This window comes from Sphaeramia orbicularis, chromosome 24 (genome assembly GCF_902148855.1).
Source record: "Sphaeramia orbicularis chromosome 24, fSphaOr1.1, whole genome shotgun sequence".
In the NCBI taxonomy this organism is placed as follows: domain Eukaryota; kingdom Metazoa; phylum Chordata; class Actinopteri; order Kurtiformes; family Apogonidae; genus Sphaeramia; species Sphaeramia orbicularis.
The window spans coordinates 25,936,246-25,951,136 of record NC_043979.1 but is presented as its reverse complement, the minus strand read 5'-3'; the positions used below and the strand labels follow the sequence as shown (position 1 = coordinate 25,951,136).

The 14,891-nt window shown below is 38.9% G+C and overlaps 2 protein-coding genes across 2 annotated transcripts; one reads left to right on the top strand and one right to left on the bottom strand.

Moving 5' to 3' along the window:
• The first annotated feature begins 347 nt into the window (after nt 1-347).
• Nucleotides 348-4,622, top strand: zbtb25 (zinc finger and BTB domain containing 25). Its single transcript, XM_030128312.1, has 3 exons — nt 348-617; nt 1,777-1,957; nt 2,248-4,622. The coding sequence occupies exons 2-3, from the start codon at nt 1,785-1,787 to the stop codon at nt 3,386-3,388; spliced, it is 1,314 nt and encodes a 437-aa protein (XP_029984172.1). The 5' UTR covers nt 348-617; nt 1,777-1,784; the 3' UTR covers nt 3,389-4,622.
• Nucleotides 4,623-7,475: 2,853 nt separating this feature from the next.
• On the bottom strand, nt 7,476-13,391 carry moxd1l (monooxygenase, DBH-like 1, like). The gene is made up of 13 exons (XM_030128212.1): nt 13,125-13,391; nt 12,844-12,990; nt 11,788-11,940; nt 11,580-11,663; nt 11,251-11,406; nt 11,044-11,146; nt 9,396-9,568; nt 9,220-9,308; nt 8,888-8,984; nt 8,560-8,619; nt 8,305-8,423; nt 8,093-8,189; nt 7,476-7,881 (listed from the first exon to the last, which is right to left on the bottom strand). The coding sequence occupies exons 1-13, from the start codon at nt 13,389-13,391 to the stop codon at nt 7,714-7,716; spliced, it is 1,713 nt and encodes a 570-aa protein (XP_029984072.1). The 3' UTR covers nt 7,476-7,713.
• Between the last annotated feature and the right edge of the window lie 1,500 nt (nt 13,392-14,891).

Below are 14,891 nucleotides of genomic sequence, written 5' to 3'. Positions count from 1 at the left end.
CAAAAAACTTTTTTTCCAATATTGAGAAACTCTGAAAGTCTGAGCAGTGAGTCAGTCACAATGTCAGTCAAACCTTCCATTGGACCTGAGATCTGAGTAACAGAGGAAACATTTACAGATGGACCAGGTCACCTATTAGAGGGCCCAAATAAAACCAATGAGACCCGAATGAGTCCGAGATTTTTGATTTTATTGACTGATATCCTTGTTTATTTCACGTGTTGTACTTAAATTATTATTCAGTTAAACATTGTCTTTTATGATTTAGTGTTTATTTTATGTCATGTATTCTATGTCGTTACTTTGTTTTGTATATTTAATCCACTTCATTTATTTTTTGTATTACGTTTATTTCACGTTATGTTATTTAATATTATACTTCTATTTACAATGAATATTATTTTATTTATTATGTTATACTTTAATCATAATTTGAATTGCTCCCATCGTATTAATCGATCACTTATTGATCTGTTCTTCCATTTCCGTTCAGGCTCTCGGCTCACGTGACCAGCCCCTTTGACCCCCTCCTCTCGCGAGAATTTCCGCGGTTTACTGCGGGATCCTGTCTGCAGGTCCAGGTCTGATCCGGACTCAAACGATCTGCACGTTTACAGGTAAGACACCGGACATTAACGCCACCGCGTGCACGGGAACACACACACTCGCAGCGCGCGAGTGGTCGGGTGTGAGCGGGGAGCCGTCGGATGTGCGTGTGTGTGTGTGTGATGAAGAAGAGGAGGCGCGTGCGGCTGATGAGCAGGAGGCAGAGGATGAGGATGAGGAGGAGGAGGCGCACGAGCCGGGCCAGACGTGCACGCGGAGCTCTGTTATTGTCGTAGGTTTTTTTTTTAGATTTTATGTTAACATCAGATGACCTTCAGTGTCATCGGTGTCCTCAGAGGTCAGAGGTCACGGAGTCACCTGGACTCACCTGGGTTTACGTCAAAGAGCCTCGTGTTTAACAGATGCTTAATGTGGTGCGTTCATGTTCAGCAGGGAAAAGACAGAAACCTTCAGTAATAATGTAAACCCAAACTAAATAAATGTATGGAGGAATGCAAACCAAGACTAGATTTACTGCCACATTCAGCCCACATTGTCAGACAGATCATGTACAAGGTGTTTGCCTCTGGTTGTATTTTCTAAGGGGATATTTTGTGTTTTCTGTCATTTTCTTTTTGTTGCTAGGTCCACATCTCACTTCTAGATTCTTCTACTTGACAAACTGCAGCCAGGTCTATAGGCCTATTCCTTAGATACATTTTGGCCATCTCTGATAAAAAAAACACACACATATGCTGCAGTACAACATCTGTGGTGTTGTTCCAGATCCATCTGATCCTGAAGACAATCCAGACCTGAGAATAGATTTTTGTTTCATTTATGAATCCTCTGTGATCTCTGAGTATGGAGATGGTTTACTGACATACAAGTCTAACGCCTGTTTATGCTGGAAACTTTGTCAGTTTAATCCGAAACCTGAACTGAACCCAATTAAAACATGAAAATGCCATGTGGTCCACTGTAATGCTGTGTCTGTACGTGTGTTGTCATGGTAACGATGCCTGTTGCATCTCAGTAACTGATGGCTGTGATTGTGATGACGATCTGCAGGATTTGTTGATGTTTCCTACAGTTTCCTTCATGAAAAACAGTTTTATAACAGTTAAAACCACCTTCACTTTCACTAAATCTTGTTATTTAAATGAAGTGACTTGTGGTTCTGAGGCTGATCTTTACTTTGTTACTGATCCGTGTTCTTTGTGTGTTCAGAGTCGGTCATGGAGGTGTCGGCTCACAGCCTCTTCCTGCTCCAGCAGCTTAATGTTCAGAGAGAGTTCGGCTTCCTGTGCGACTGTACTGTCGCCATTGGCAACGTCTACTTCAAAGCCCACCGTGCTGTCCTCGCCGCTTTTTCCAACTATTTCAAGATGATTTTTATCCATCAGTCCAGGTGAGAACCAGTACCTGAGTACTGTTAGTTTTTTCTCAGATTTCAGAGTTTTCAACAGAATATGTTTTTGGAACCTGACAAATGATTAAAGACTAAAGCAGGAGTTTATAATGACCTATTCAAGATCATGATCATCATCACTTCACATGGAATCTACTGGAAAAATGACAAATAACAAAATGTAAAATGGAAACAACAATGGGAATAGAATCACATCCCCCTGTGAATAATCGTTTTCTCTGTCTCTGCCCCCTGTCTGACCCCTCCCTCTGTCTGACCCCACCCCTCAGTGAGTGTATAAAGATTCAGCCCACAGACATTCAGCCGGATGTCTTCAGTTACCTGCTGCACATCATGTACACTGGCCTGTGTCCCAAACAGCCGGTGGACCAGAGCCGCCTGCAGGAGGGCATCAAGTTCCTTCACGCATATCAGCTGTGCAGGAAGCCTGGCGAGGGCGCCGCTGATGCCAGCTCCGATGTTGTCCGCATGTCCAACCTCTACGGAATCCAGATATCCTCCCAGCTGGCCAATAAGGAGGCACCCGGGGTCCCCAAGTCGACCACAGTGTCCCGAGGAGCACCAGAGGACGGGCGCTCCAGCCGAGGGGGGCGAGCCCATTCCCTGTCTCTTACTGTTGGGCTTGAGGGCATCCCCTCAGATCGCCAAGCCTCGGCGCTCCGGAACGTCTGCTCAGTGGCATCTGGAGATGACTCAGACATCTCAAGCCGCATCAAGCAGGAACGTGTGGAGGACGAGGAAGGTGAAGATTGCGAAGGTGAAGGTGAGGAGGGGCCAGGGCCAGGGTCGCCCTCTCCCCGCCCCCTGGTTCTGCTCTGTCCTCGCTGTGGGGAGCGCTGCTCCTCCCCCGAGGGCCTACGGGAGCACCTTTTCAGCCACGCCCTCGACCCTGCCCTGTCACAGGGAGCAGAGCTGGACACCGGTGTTGAGGAGGGGCCACCAGGCTCCAGGGAGCAGCTAGACGCGGGGTGTCTAGAGGAAGCACTACGGCAAAGTCAGGCGCTGGCCAACCAGCTGGCGGCCGAGCTGCGACGAAGCCGAGGGGGCGGTGGAGGAAGCAGCCCTGCCCCCTCTGCCACTCCCACTGTCCTGCATTCACGCAAGCGTAAGATCGCCTGCGCTGTGTGCAGCCTACGCTTCACACACAAGAGCCAGCTGCAGGAGCACATGTACACGCACACAGGAAAACCAGCACGCTTCCACCGCTACAACCGCCTTTGCAGTACGCTTTTCCAGGGCGCCGCCCATTTCTGTGAGGCTGCTGCCGAGGCTGGGGGCGGGGCTGGGGGTGGGGCCTCGGTCGCAGCACTGTCTGAAGACGTCAGGGACACGCAGGACAATGGCAGCTCCTGCTACTCGCTGGACTCAGAGATCTCCCAGGAGAGTGTAGACGGCGTCCCGGTGGAGTGACGTTAGGAGGGGGGGAGGAGTCAGAATGAGCTCTGTACCTGTACAGGTGTGTGTGTGACATCATCCATAAGAAAGAAGAAAAAATGACCTGTCATCGTCCACCGGCTAAAGACATGAGGACGAAGTGAGGTTCACTTCAGCCTCTGGAAGTGAACTGGGTCCAGGTCTGAACAGTCGAAGAAAAAAACTCAATTGAAAGGAGTGAGTTTTAGATTCTGTTTAACATGAGGCTGAAACACACGTGGACTGAATGGTCAGCTGACCTGTTGGAGGTTTCATTTCAGCCATGTGACGTTTAGAGACCACCCACCTGATCTCTGTCAGCTAAATGGCTGCTAGTCCAGGTTGTTTACATCATGTGACAACACGTTATTTATACATTTATTGAGAAATTTCACTCAGATACAGTTATTAATTGTTTTCTTGAACTTCTAGGACTTTTTTATCAACTCTGAAAACAGTGTGATTGTTTCCATGTTCGTGTGGCCCTGATGGTCTATTTGTCTAAAGATTGTAATAAATGATCATTTCGATGTTTCAAGCAATGGACTAATCAATTGGTCATACAGTACATGTGGTCATTTCCAAATGAATGGTCCTCTCTAAACGTCCTGAGGTTGAAGTAAATCCTCTGTGGTTTTGTCTTCAGTGCAACTGTCACATCATCATCAGTTTATCAACTTTTTATTTTCTTCATCTGATTATTTATTGATCGACTGGTCAATCAGCAAGTACTATGTGACACATTCACTGACTTCAGTAAATCTGAAGCTTACCTGTGTTCAATGTCAGAAACATTAGAGAAGCTGAGACAAGGTCTGCTGCTTTTTAACGCGTTTCAAAACGACAAAGACTCATCGAATCTGGAGATTCAGTGATGAGCAGCAGCAGTGCCTTGGTGTGTTTGATTGATTGATTGTGTATTAATTTTTTATCGGGTTGATTGTGTCTGAAGTTTTGGGACAATCAGACACGCCAGATGAAAACCATCGGCAGCTGCTTTTCTTTTCCTTACCGATCATTTTGAAATTCTCGTTCTGCTTCTTTAAACCAGCCTGTTGTCACATGACCTACCTGCATCGATCATCGATCACTGATCTCTCTCTGGAGCCGTGTGTTGATTATTGGTGAATGTTTGATTGATGTTGTGCTGTTTCTGTGTTCTCACTGTAAAAAAAAAAAACTCAACACACATGCATTGTTTTTTTGTAAATAAATGTCTTTTTGCACCAAATCACAGAGAACAATTCTACGTTTTATGTTCAGTTTATTTGATCAGTAATGATTAATTACTGAATAGTTATTAATGTCATCATTTGGTAAAACCCCTGTCTGCACTGACACATTTTATCCACTGGGGGCACCACAGACTTAAGCAGAGGCATTCTGGGAAACTCCACACTGACATGAATCTGGAATCAGCTGCTTTAAAATAGAAGTGTTCAAGTGTAAGTTGACAATGTAAAGAAGAAACCAAATTCAGAAACAGTTGAAAAACAAATTCAGTAACCTTGTTTTTTTATCCAACTTTTAATCACTTTTAAAGATCCATTCATCATTTTGACACAATATAAGAAAACCTGTTCTAAAAATAATTAGTTGAATAGAGTTTGTCAACACAAACATTAAATAAATTTGTTCATAAAATTACAACATTATTACAGTTTTTTCTAGAAACATTACTTCTTAATAATCAGAATTTTAGGTTTATTTGTAAAAATATGGCTTTGATGAAATATTGTGATATTTTTCATAATATTGCACCTGTTTTATCTTTTTAATTTTCTTAGTATTATAATATTTTGTGTATAATAAAATGCACAGAAGGTCTACAAGCACTTTGTTGCTTCATATATTTCTACACATGGACGTGTAGAGTGAGTAACATGTTAGATCGGTATGAGCCCGTGAATAAATATTCCACTTTAACTCAGTAAAATCTCCACTTCAGCCACTTTATTCATGGTCATATTGAAATGTAACATGCATGTTCCTCCAGTAGATGGAGCTGAAATGAGTCTTCAACAGGTCAATGGACTAAAGCCAGTCCATGTTCAGAGAGATACAGATACAGTAAAAGATCATGTCTGAGCTTTAAACTGTGGAAAGAAACAAAATACGACTGAACAATGGCTCCAAGACAAAAAACACAAACTCTGGACAATTGTGTAGATGTGAGAAGGTCACTATGCAGCTTAGAACTGCAAAAGATAACCATTCCTTTATATAATACGAGATGCTAAGGGCACTAGTTAATCATTGTGTACAAGCATTGCAAACTCACAGGAGAAGAAAACACACTCCTCAAAATGAATAACAATAGTGTTCATACTGACTTTAATGATTATTTCATCGTTTCTGTGCAAAATTGGTTCAAAATATACTAAGTCTACTTCTTTCACGCTTTAGTCTGTGACACATCTGCCTGTAACTCAACACTGTAAAGGATGAAAAGGTCTGAAATTCATATAAGTGAATACATGTTAATGCTACATTATTTGGTTTTCTTTTGTAAGATTTATTTCAGTTTTGTTCTTGTATTAACCCTCTGGTATCCGGGTGCATCTTTTAGGCACACTTTGCACTTCATGTTAAAAAACTTCATATTATTTTTCACAATTTAAATAAGGTTAGAATTCAAAAGTTGTTCATTTTTGAATGATCTTTAAAATTCTGGCCACCAAATAAAATGTGCACATTGTGAACAAAAGAAAATTACAAGACTAGCATCTGTCTCCCAAGTGTGCCTAAAACGCACTATTTCCTCCGTTTGATATGTATGATTAGGGCTGACCTTGATTTATAAAAATAAAATCAAATTAGAGCAGAAAAATAAATCAATATATAATATTTAATAGTTTGATTTATAGGTGTGCATTTTATGCACACTTGGTGACAGATGCTAGTATTTTTGAACATTTGACCTAGCGCCAAAAATAGTAATGCAAATTAACCAGTGTTGGAGTTAATCATTGACATATGCCAGGCTGCAAAAATCAAATAATATGTGATCCACTTTTTATGTAGTATATTGAAAAAAAAAATTTTTTTTGTGTTTTTTTGCATCCAAAAAAATTGACATTACAAACATTACTAACACGGCATTTAAAGGGTTAAAAAATGTGACAATTATTGAGTATTTGGTATTTTTATTTGCAGCTCAAGTTGATGAAATAGAAAAAAGTGTAAAAGAATTAAAAACAAACTGTATGGATTTTTTTTTTTTTTTACATTATTCCACAAGTGTGCCAAAAAGGCACACTTGGTGCTTAGTAAGGGCCTTGCTGGACAGGATACCGGAGGGTTAAATAAGCACAGACATGAGTTCTTTGACTGCATAGAGACTTTATATTGTAGTTTATTCAGCAACAGTCCTTTGTGAATTATTCTGCTGGAAAATGTCACATGGGTGAAACCCGTTGAAGGTAAATAGGGAGACAATAATGGCTACTAGTTTAAAAATAAATACACCGAGTGTGAACGGCCTCTTACATACTGTTCAGATAAATAACTGTCCAAGTTACCATAAATCTCAGAATTTTGATGAAGCATTTCTGCAAGAAGTACATCTAATAGATGTGAAAGTTATTAAATTTAAATGTGATGTGGAGTAGGTGCATTTCAGCTTTTGTACTGCTCAGAAACATGGTATGGCCAGATTAATTCACAAGAACTCCTTACCGATGAATTAAAATGGAGACAAGGAAGGGAATTTTACATGTGTAGAAGCTATTATTTTAAGGTTAACTCATATCACTCTCCCCGCTTACCCATAATACCCACACAGTACCTAGCATTACTATTACCAAACAGCATTAACACAAAACAGGTACACTCCCTGTTCCTGTTTTTTTAATGGCAGGAGAAACCAAAAACCAACATGGCACAGATAGAACAGACACTGGAAACTGATTAGACTAAGCAAATAGTTTACACACATAGAAAGTGGCAATCAGGGCTTTAGTGTGAATAATCAACACTGACAGCTAGACTTACACCATGGATTTTACATAATTATTTTTTATATGCAGTCTATTTGCCTAACGTTACATAAGCATAGGAGAAAATCAGTGTTAGCACAAAAACAAGTAGATCTCAATAAAGTTTTTGGTTTTGTTATACATAATGGTTATACATTGTACATGTAATACATAGATTTATTAACGACTGATACTAAATCAATGAGTATATAGTACAGGTGATCGGTGATTAACAAGTATTGCAAAAACAGATCTACAGTGGTGATGAAGAGCTAACAGAATATGATCTAAGCTAAATGCCAAGTGCACATGATACATGAACCGATAAAATCAACAGCAACCACTTCACATTATCACACTCCACAGTAGGAACAGTGTGGGTCCTGCTTTGTTTATCACCCAGGAAGTACCAAGGCTGCTTGATCGACTAGAGGCATTGTCATTCTGACAACTAATAGAAGGTGTTTTCATCATATCTCTGATCCTGCCATTTTCGTCTATTAAATGCTGACTCTGTGAAGAAAGAGAGATAACGTAAATTTTTGAAGTAGAAAAATACATACAACTGGCTTCATCTTTTTAATGCCAGCTCTTAAGACAGATACTCAATAGACACCTGATTTGATGGAACTACATACACTGGTAATGGAAAATATGAGATTGAAGTTAAACCAATAATTATATAAATATTCTACCACTATCACACAATCAAGTTGTTGCTTACATCGTCAGTCAAGATGATCTGAATTTGTGGCAGGGTCTGAAGCGTAGTCTCATACTCAACAATTTCCTCCTGACTTAAAGATGAGATGTTAGATGCCCTGTCAAAGATGGAAGCATGAAACGGTCTGTATTAAACTGTTTATGTATAAACTATATAAACTCTATAAACAACATCTGGTACTAGACTGAGTTAAGGACTACATCAGGACATACTGGTTGTTTGTGCCTTCCGATGGATATGTATTTGGATGGCTAATACATGTTGTAACGTTAATTGCAGGGTAGTAAAATAGGAAGGCAAGGCACATCTCATCAGAGGTTCCATGCCCCATCTGAAAAATAAAAGACAGATATTAAAGATTTTTAAAGAATTTTAGTTTTTTCTCTTCACACTATTTAAACAGAATCCAGAGTTTTAAAATGCCTATTGCTTGCATTATAACAACTGATCATTCGTATTTAACCAACCTTAGTGACTCCTGTACGATTGACAGTATTATAGGTGCACTCCACTTGAATTTTATCATCCTGTGGTGTGAGAAAAGTAATTAACCAAAATAAATTCAAGAGCTGTTTTACTGTTGTGTTGTATCTGACAGACCAAAACAACTAATTGCTTTAAAAATGTATTTTAAAATAGTAATAAATTACTATAGAGAAAAGCAACTCCCGCCACAATAAAGCAAATAACCATTAATTAATGTATTTAACTGGTTAGCATTAATGCATTTTTATAGATATGTGTTAATGTGCCATGAAATTACAAATACATGCCGTGCAGCTTAATGATACGTACCATTTTAATGGTCTTGGTTTTGCCTAAACTGACAATCTCCTGCATTTCAAAGTTATAGTTCTCATTCACACCCAAGAAGTCGATTTGTTTTTCTTGTCTACAGATAGAAGAACACATATAAGAGAAATACAGAAAACCAGAAAAACAGAAAAAAATTGAACCTATAATAAGATCAAACTATCAGAAGATATGCATCTAAATCCAAAACTAGCCTAAAATATGCAGTTTAAGGGACTGTCTCATTTTAAAAATACTTTATTTTTCTATTGAATATTTTATTACAGATTTTGATGTATCATTAGATACACAATACCAAAATCTCTTCCTCTTACCTGAAATGGCCAACTCTGACTTTCCTCCCAGCTAAATGCGTGTGTAGCAACACAGCAAACACTTGCAGATCGGGCATAGGATTTAGAAACTAGTGGTGGAAAGCAGTGGTTATGATGAACAAATAACATCGTTACTTGTCTCCAATAATTGGAAGTTGTACTAAACCACCAAATACCTTAGAAAACAGGGCAGTATCACATGTACTATAGGTATGGAATTGAGTGGCCCCTGGAGGTATGTTGTATGTCATACTTCCATAACTCAGCACACCAGTGAGCAGGACGCCCACATCATACTTCCTGAGTTTGTCGGTGTAGTGTAGCCTTAGTCCTGAGCTGTCTGTCCTGTCTATACAGAGAGGCAGAAGTCTATAAATGTTGCCATATAGCAAATAACAAAAAGCTGTGTAAAGAAAGGATATTGTTTTAATAAGATTTAATGTATTATATAGCAGCAACGTTATGTCATAAGCACAGAAGTGATGTCATTTTGATATAGTTGTTGACTTTGCCATCAAACTAATGATATCTGGTACTTAAAAGTTGTTGAAATTCACTACACAAGGAGGGGCTGACAAGGATACACTAAGGATTGTATACACTAGGGGCCGGATCTACTAAGGTCGTGTACTAATTTGCATGAGCAATCTAGAATTTTGCATGTGAGGTTGAACCGTGGTTTGCTGGTGATTTACTACTAATAAGAGTAATTGCATAAATGACAAAAGGTGCTGGAGGTGTTGGAGACATGCCTATTTAAATGAGGATTTTGCATGTTTTTTGTTGGTTTGCAGCATGGCGAGTTTGGAGAGCCAAAAGCTAAATTCAAACCTATAGAATTAGAGGTGTTGGTAGATGAAGTAAATAAACATTTAAATGAGCTACATCAAAGAAATTTGACGATAGCACAAAGGAACGATATTATGGGAGAAAATCTGTGAAAAAGTAAATACTGTTGGTAAAACGATGTGAGCAGTGGATGAAGTGAAAAGAAGATATCAAGACATCAGAAGAAGAACAAAAGAAAAATTGGCGTATAATAGAACGTCAGCAAATAAAAGAGGTGGGGGGTACAGCGGGTGAGATGCCTCTGAACAGCATTGAGGAGCAGGTGCAGCTGACTGGCTCCAAACCTGCTCTGGCTTCCTCCAACAGTTCCAAAATGACAAGGCTGGATAGGCCATATGTTTTAATGAGTGTTTCCTCATTCATTCCAAAAAGGTTCACATGAGGGTGAAAAATACGTTCTCAGAGTCTTGTTTTATCGTTTTGATGTCTCCTTCTTGAGACAATAACTGCAGCTATGTGTGCACAATTATGCATACAAACCGTTTGCACCTCCCTTTGAGACGCGTTAAATATAGATGCATTTTCTATGAGCAAAATTGCTTTTGGGTTTGGTAAATCACTTTGCGTGTGCTAAATTAATATGTTTACATTTTCTTTTCCCAGCTCCCAGCATACACACAATTACGTGCAAATGCCCCATACTACATATTCATTGCAGCAAACATACTAACTGGAAGCAGACACACTATTTTTCACCTTTGAAAGACGCAACCCTTAGTGCGCACTGTCAGTAAATCAGTTTGTACATTTTTTTTGCGTGTGCAAACTCATTGCACACGTTTTTACACACGCAAACCTTTAGTAGATCTGGCCCTAGATCAGGAAATGTAGCCAAATGTGTGTTGTGTTCAGTTCTTTAAGGAGATAATAAATGCCTGATTTCCAACAAAAAATATTCCTGGACTGTATCTGTTTTAATACCCTCACTTAATAAACATAAAAGTGTTTGCAGAATTAAAATTAAATCATACAAACCTTTTTCATGATTTGGATTATTGTAATGAATTTCCAGCTTATAGTAAGTGTCACTGCTCCCACCTCCAAAAGGAATACCTGCGTCATCTGGAAACTCAAATACCTGTAGTTGCGGGGAAGGAAGGACATGATCAAAAGGCAGCAAAGAAAATCTAATAATTTGGAAATGTAAAAGAAGTAGTGTCTAGAAATTTAATTCTTCCTGACCCCTCCTCCCACTGCCCATCCGGCCACCACTCCCATGCAAAAGTCCTCTGTATCTATCAAATGACATGCATTTTCGAAGCTTTGGTTCACAGAGGGGGGGCAGCTGTACAGCACTAAGTGATGAACAATGTCAGAGTTATCAACCACCGGCTCAATCTGTGGTAAAGTAAAAGATTTAAAGAATGATGAATGCAAGAAGAAAATTAAATACAATAGTAAAATCTAAATTCAAATTACTCTGTTTCAGATATTAGTAGTATGTGGAAACCATTAAAAAACATTCTAAACAATATGAAGAGTGGTGAGTCTAGCGTGAAAAAGGCAATTACCCGATATATGTGATGTTTTTTAATAAAGGTTGGAAACGTCATGTATTTGCAGTGGTAGTAGGTCTCAAGAGGAGGGACAGTAATCTGGAAAAAATAAAGATAAAGGCATTGTACATTATTACCAGGAAAGAAGGTTGATGTACTCCACCTTCCCTGGTACATACACACATTTGTAGGTATCACTGTCGTAATTGTCTGTTATTCTTACATTATCCACTGTGGCACTAAGATATTTATCACTGGGTAGAGGTGATCGATATCTGTAGTTCAGGAGGTTGACCTCCTTTGTGCCTCTGCGGGTTCCATGGTATTCAATCTTGTCTGTTGTTCCATAGGCATAGATTAACTTGATGGGCTGAGCCTGTACAAGACATTGCAACCTTGGTCAACAAATATGATACAACAATAACAGCAAGAACAAAAAGATGTATTCTAGTGGAAGTGATGCATGAGAGATTGTATGATGGTTTCATGCAGTGTATTTGCAGTTTGCGCATAAAGAACACCCAGCTTTAGTGACCAAAGACATATCATATGTCACAATTTCTGTGCAACGCCAAAAGCTGAAGAGGTTCTTTACAATGCTGTTTTTCTCTTATCTTAACGCCCAATCGATAGTGATATTCAGGGGCTCCCAACATAAGAACTCCCCTGAGCTTACATGAATAGAGGCAGAAAACGTGAGACAGAAGTATTAGGTTAAAACAATACAATAGACTTTGGTGGGACAATAATGAGTTGCAACAGTGAAGAAATTGTTAAACAAAAAAGCAACTTATGATTTAGTTCAGGGATACTGCGTGGCATTAATGTCTCCAGCACAGAAAAGAAAATTGGGAGATTTGTTTTATGATTTTGCAAATGACATTCATCATTCATTCATTTATCATCTGAACCTGAACCTTTATCCTCACTAGGGTCGCTGGAGCCTATCCCAGCTACTTATGGGCGAAGGCAGGGTACACCCTGGACGAGTCACCAGTTCATCGCATGGCTGACACAGAGACAAACAACCAGTCATGCTCACATTCACACCTACTGACAATTTAGATTAACTGATTAACCCATCAGTGCATGTCTTTGGATGGTGGGAGGAAGCTGGAATACCCGGAACATGCAAACTCCACACAGAAAACTTTTTCCAAATGACATGGGATTTAATTATTACACATGCTACTCCCTGATTTATTTATTTATTTTTAAAATCTCATTCCATATATGTGGAACTGTTGGACAAATTGGGCAGAAGACATAAATGTCTTACAGTGATATGGAAGTCCTGGTCATCACACGACTGAATCGACCTCTGAAATATCATCGAGGTTTGACCATCATTCTCGCTCAGATCCAGTAGTGTATAGCTCTGCTGCTCATCTATCAACGGTTCACTATTTCCCTTGGCATAACGATCCTAATGTGGCAAAAAGACAAATAAGCAGAAACTCTCATTACAGAAATGCTGTGTTATATTTGCATATGGACATGTAAAAACCAAAACAAATACATTTTGCTTTATAAAGGAATCTTATATTTGTTTGGTCTTACTGTGAAATATTTTCCATCGGGCCCAACTCCACCTACAACAATATCAGACCCTGCCATCCCTCCATTCGGACTGAAGCCAAAGCTGATCCAGCCTGTTGTGTTGACCACCAGTTTGAATGTAATGGTTCCTTTCAGATCATCGAAGTTCCACTTGAGGCACACCAGATGTTTTTGGTCCAGGTATTCCATGAAAGGCATGGTAGGGTCAGATGCCCCTGCTCCTTTGGTCCATAGGAAAAAGTAGAGAAAGAGACACAAAGAGTGCATGATGTCTTTGTGTAGCTGCCTCTCCTCATACTGACCCCAGTGTCTACAGAGCTGCCAAACACCCTCCCTCCCTCTGACACACCTGCGCTGCTAGATGAACTGAAGTGATACTGGCAAGAAAAAAGAGCTCAGTCATCTAATACTGGTCTTTGAAGAATGACTCGCACTGCACATCACTACCATACAATTATGAAAACTTACTCCAAAGTCTGTAATGTCTGTCCAGGCTGTCAGTGCTGGAAATGCTTTTTTTGTGAAATTAAACACTCTGTCAGTGTTTCTCAAGAAGTTGCATTCATGTCAGCTGGAGATTCTGTAACTATTGATATTGATATTGATACTGATACTAATCAGATACTGTTACATTTGTATGGTTACCCCTTATTAAACCTGTTCCATCTGTTTTTCCCATAACAGATAAATGAGATAACCCAAATATTTGATATTTGATGGGGCAACAATAAGAGGGATTGTCCCTTGGTTTATGAATTTCTCAAGTACAAGTCACATACACAAGACTCTGAAAATGATCGTAAATCTTAGATTTTCAAATTTAATATAGATTCTCTACTCAGTTGGTATTGTTTCACAAATGGTGGTAATCAAAAGTATTAATCAGACAACAATAGGCAAATTTGCTTTATGTCTTTCTGGTTTTACTTGATGGTTTATAGAATGAAGATGTACAGGCAACCTGGATGTTTTAGTCTGTTTTTTATTTTCTTCACATACAGGTTTTTTTTTTTGTTATATTAATATGTACACCCCCCCCACACACACACACACACACACTTTCTTAAATTACATGAATGTAAGGCCAACCTGTGCCAACATTCATACTTTTTTCCTTTTTTCCCCTTTTTTCCATGCTTTTGTCTTTCTTTACATAATTTATGTTTTTACTTTCATTCATGCTTTTTTACTTAAATTTTTTCCCGTTTTCAGAATTTTTTATTTTTTTTTGCCATAATCTTTGTATACATTCTGTATACATATACAATATTCACACTTTTTTTTTTTACTTGGTTTTTTTACTTTCCCTCTTTTTTTCCCACACTATAAGTTCTTTTTTCTTTTTTTTTTTCTTGTTTTTTTTTTTTTTTATAAATCACATTAATGTAATAACATATTTAGGCCAACAGAGGTCGACTTCAACACAACAAATGAGTATGGGGTCACTCCCTTTGAGACGTTCGCCAGCTGTACTCTGTCAGCTGCACTTCCAGTAAACATACTACAGAGAAAATAACCAGGATTGACCAGTTCTTGGCTTCAGAATATTCAGATTAAAAATCGATTGCGCATGAGTCAGTGTGATGTTCAAAGAAAAAAAAAATGGTTAAAGTTTATCATATTGGGCCTATAATTTTTTAGATTTAAGATTATTATGTTTTTTATATTATAATTTTTTTCTTATTTTAAATATTAGCCTAGGTTTACAAATGAGCCTTTCCAAAGTAAATCTTTTGTCTTTTCTTTTCTGTTGGGTTCCTGTGTGCT

What these genes read in the sequence shown, in the direction of transcription:
- moxd1l (XM_030128212.1), bottom strand. Translation starts at nt 13,391, where the DNA reads ATGCACTCTTTGTGTCTCTTTCTCTACTTTTTCCTATGGACCAAAGGA. An exon ending in AAAAACATCACATATATCGG is followed by an intron (nt 11,407 to 11,579) that starts GTAATTGCCTTT and finishes ACTTTACCACAG; the next exon opens with ATTGAGCCGGTGGTTGATAA. An exon ending in TCGGAAGGCACAAACAACCA is followed by an intron (nt 8,190 to 8,304) that starts GTATGTCCTGAT and finishes CATCTTTGACAG; the next exon opens with GGCATCTAACATCTCATCTT.
- zbtb25 (XM_030128312.1), top strand. Translation starts at nt 1,785, where the DNA reads ATGGAGGTGTCGGCTCACAGCCTCTTCCTGCTCCAGCAGCTTAATGTT. An exon ending in ATTTTTATCCATCAGTCCAG is followed by an intron (nt 1,958 to 2,247) that starts GTGAGAACCAGT and finishes CCCACCCCTCAG; the next exon opens with TGAGTGTATAAAGATTCAGC.